At 47.8% G+C, this 3,617-nt stretch overlaps 1 protein-coding gene across 1 annotated transcript; it reads left to right on the top strand.

Moving 5' to 3' along the window:
* Positions 1–384: 384 nt before the first annotated feature.
* C922_02946 (hypothetical protein) lies at positions 385–2,457 on the top strand (the record flags this gene model as incomplete). Its single annotated transcript, XM_008818544.1, has 1 exon — positions 385–2,457. One exon carries the CDS (start codon positions 385–387, stop codon positions 2,455–2,457), a length of 2,073 nt encoding a protein of 690 aa, XP_008816766.1.
* Positions 2,458–3,617: the final 1,160 nt, after the last annotated feature.

Genomic DNA, 3,617 nt, shown 5'->3' with positions numbered 1-3,617 from the left:
CCGCCTCCCTGCGTGGTCACAGTTTCGATTAATAAAATAAAAATGAAGAGGAGAACCGCGGGAGAAGTTAGCTAGATCACATCAACGGTTAAATAACTACATTAAGTACCCTCCTGCGTATGGGCGTGTATATTCCTGTGCGTATGCATATGTACACGGCTGTGCGCCCGCCGGCGCCGTTACTGCCCCGCGACCGACGTGACGCCTTTGCTCACGTGGACGGAGCCTTCGGGACCACGTCTATAGGGAGATTGGCGGCGGTGACAAGCGATGTGGAGCAGCGCGACGACGGCAACGGCGGCAACGACGACGGCCACAACAACTACGGCTGCCGCAACCATCGCAATCGCACCGCCGCTCGGTGTAGCTCCAACCGTCACGCCAATGAAGGTGAAGAACACGCTTTTCATCTTCGGGTCAGGCGAGTGCGGCCAGCTGCCGCCCGAGTACTGCGCGGACTACGTGCAGGTGAACCCGACGGCCGTGCGAAACCTCCCAAACGATATCGACCAAGTGGTTTGCGGATCCATGCACACAATTATCAAGACGAAGGATGACAGACTGTTCTCCTTTGGGTGTAACGACATGGGCGTTCTCGGCCGAAAGACCCATTCCAACAGCACAAAGGATCCTGAGCATTCTCCAACCTTACTGAACTGGACCTGTAAATCGAAGATTAAAAAAATCAGCTGCGGTGATAACCACACAGCGGTTTTGTTAGAAAATGGAAAGGTCTACATTACGGGGGGGTTTAGAGACTCTTGTGGGATTCTGGGCCTTCCGTCTTTCCAGACAAGGGGCGAAATAATACCCAAATCGGAGGAGTTCGTGGAAGTAAAATTTTCCTACGCCCTTGGTGGGGACGTCTCGCATTATTACGATGAAGAGGTGGAAAAATCAAACCAGGGAGAGGTCATCATAAGTAATATCATATCGGGAGAAGACCACCTCGTGTGTCTGGAACAAAGCGGAGAATACATTTATACCATGGGAAACAGTGACTCATGTCAAGTGTGCAACACGTTCTATGACATAGAATTCGCCTCAGAAGTCAGGAACAGATATATCTTCCCCAATCGCTACCACTTCAAAGATCTCGGATTTTCCTCAAAGTTTAGGGACATATACTGTGGTGGGAACAACACGTTTGTTCAGTTAGAAGCATCTCTCGATGTGTACGCAATCGGGAGGAATGCATACGGATCATGTGGGGTCTCGATGAGAGATAACATCATAAAAAAGTTCTGCAAAATTGATGAGCTCTCTTCCAAAGAGATAGCACAACTTTGTGGTGGACAAAGCTTTACCGTTTGTCTACTTAAAAATAATGACCTGTACATTTGGGGCAACCGAGAGATATTGGGGATGGAATATGAGGAGGACGCATACTCTCCTCAGGAGTTAACCTACTTTAAAAAAAGACAAGATGTCATTAAAACGATTTCTTGCGGAACAGACCACTGCCTCGTGTTGACGGAGAGTGGGAAACTCTTCGGGTGGGGCACGGGAGGAAATGACTTCGAAGAAGACACATGCATCGCTGTCATCGAGAAGAATCAGCCCTCCGAAATTGGCTTCCACAACTTTGTTACCAAAACGTTTAGCAAAGGTAGGAAAGAGAGCGAAGTATCAATCAGCCATGTTCAAATTGTCTCCTTCGCAGGGGGATCATCCCACTGTGCTTTTATTACATCCCATGTGGACTCGGAGAGGATGTCTCATAAGAGAGGTCACGATGAAATCTACGAGGAGGAAGACATGTTCGTGAAAAAACACAGAAGGGAGAACTTCCTCCAGATGGAAATCGATGGGATGCAAGGGAAGAAGCTACATGAGATAGATGAGCAAGATGAGGAGGATGCCTATCTCAAACATCCCACCAACGAACACGGTACAGACTCCATCCTTATGGAGAAACCGGACAAGGTAGAAATTAGCCAAAACAAGAAAGGAAGCTTCTTCAAAGACCTCTTCTACAACCCCCACACACCAGTCAATAGTAAGTACTATGTGCAGTCAAAGGATTTAGAAAATCTCGATAGCGATCTTCTAGGCACCGTGGAGAAGACCACTGTCAGCAGAGATTCACACAAAAGGAGAAGAAGCGTTAAGAGTAAACCCTACTTAAGCAATGAAAGTCCTACCAGGAGACAACCAAGGAGGTCTTGCAAAGAAAACATCAACCTGAGTGAAAAGGCTCATAGGCAATTCTACCAAATTGTCGACACAACTATATCGAAGAAGAAACGGAAAACCACACCTTCTTCCATGAGGAGCACGAACGTGAAGATGCGGGGGGCTTCATCCGAGAGGACGCACAAATCTAGGTCCGTTGGTGCGAAGAGAGAAAGCGTCGGAAGGTCCTACTCTAAGGGAGACAACTCCAAACGTGAATCCGCCTCGCAGACCCCAGATGCGAAGGTTGTCCGAGGAAAATCGTCCAAAATGAAGAATTAGATGGTTCTTCCCAGGGGCATTCAAAAGGGTTTTCCCCACCGGTCCCGTCTCTCTCTCTATCTCCATCTATTTATCTTTCCTTTTTTTTTTTCTTTCTCATTCGTGAAGCATATGTGTATGACTGCCCTAGGGAGTCACTGGTACGACATCAACGCGTGTCTAGTTTGCCATGCTATAGGGATGCCATCGCTCTCACAGGTGCTGGTACGGTACCGTCACCCCAATGAGCCGTGCATTTTATGGTACCTGCCCCCCTCATTTCGTTTGTTTCATCATACTTAACCCTCTCTTTTTAGTGCATCTTCTTTTAAGAAGCCCGGCAGTATGTCACCATTGGATGCCCGTTATTTCTGTTCATTTTGTGATAGGGGCATCACGAAGCGAGCATGACGTGACCTGTCTAATGTGGCGCGTCTGAAGTGGCCCGCCTAACGTGACAGTTTTACGAAAAGCATGCTGTGTCCCTTGTTTCTCTGCCCTTTCCCTCCTTAGCCATTTGTACACTATCAGAATTAATAAAGCCAAAATTGTATTCCTAAAAAGAAAAATAACATTTCCCCCCCTCTAGTCTGCGTCACAGCGAAGGGGAAAAAGTCGTTCATCTTTCCCACTTTGTACGTGCACCTAATGTGAGCGTTTACTGTACGGTTGGCGAAATCGCTTGAGGGGGTGCTTCCTCCCTTTGCGCTTGCACACATGTCGGACAACCGAGGGTCGCTCATAGGATGTTAGGCGGCAGTGGGAGGTGCGCATTTATGCACATCTGCATGTATACACCTATATTACCTACCTTTAGCACTGGTGCGAAATTGTTATGACGCGAAAAGGGTCATGCGATTGCTCCTTCAGGTGAGCTACACCGCCTCGCCAACGAATGAGCGATAGCGCTTGACTGGTCTGTTTCCTTCTCCAAAATGGATGCATAGGGGTGTGTAGACCCTACTTTTCAGTGCATCCTTCATTGAGAAGTAGCTCCCCTTCCAACCGTGGCACTTGTTAAGTGATTCTCAAAGGGGGGAGGGGGTACCACCTCTCTGGAGCGAAATTAATCCTACATTTTAAGCGTTGTCACGTGACGGGTCGAAAGGGGCCCAAAAGTGTTACCCATCAGAAGGCTTATTTTCTATGTGCGCAGATGTTTTTTTTTTTTTTTTTTTTTT

Source organism: Plasmodium inui (assembly GCF_000524495.1).
Source record: "Plasmodium inui San Antonio 1 unplaced genomic scaffold supercont1.11, whole genome shotgun sequence".
Lineage (NCBI taxonomy): Eukaryota > Apicomplexa > Aconoidasida > Haemosporida > Plasmodiidae > Plasmodium > Plasmodium inui.
The sequence above is the reverse complement of the archived record's forward strand: the minus strand, read 5'-3'. Positions and strand labels throughout refer to the sequence as shown.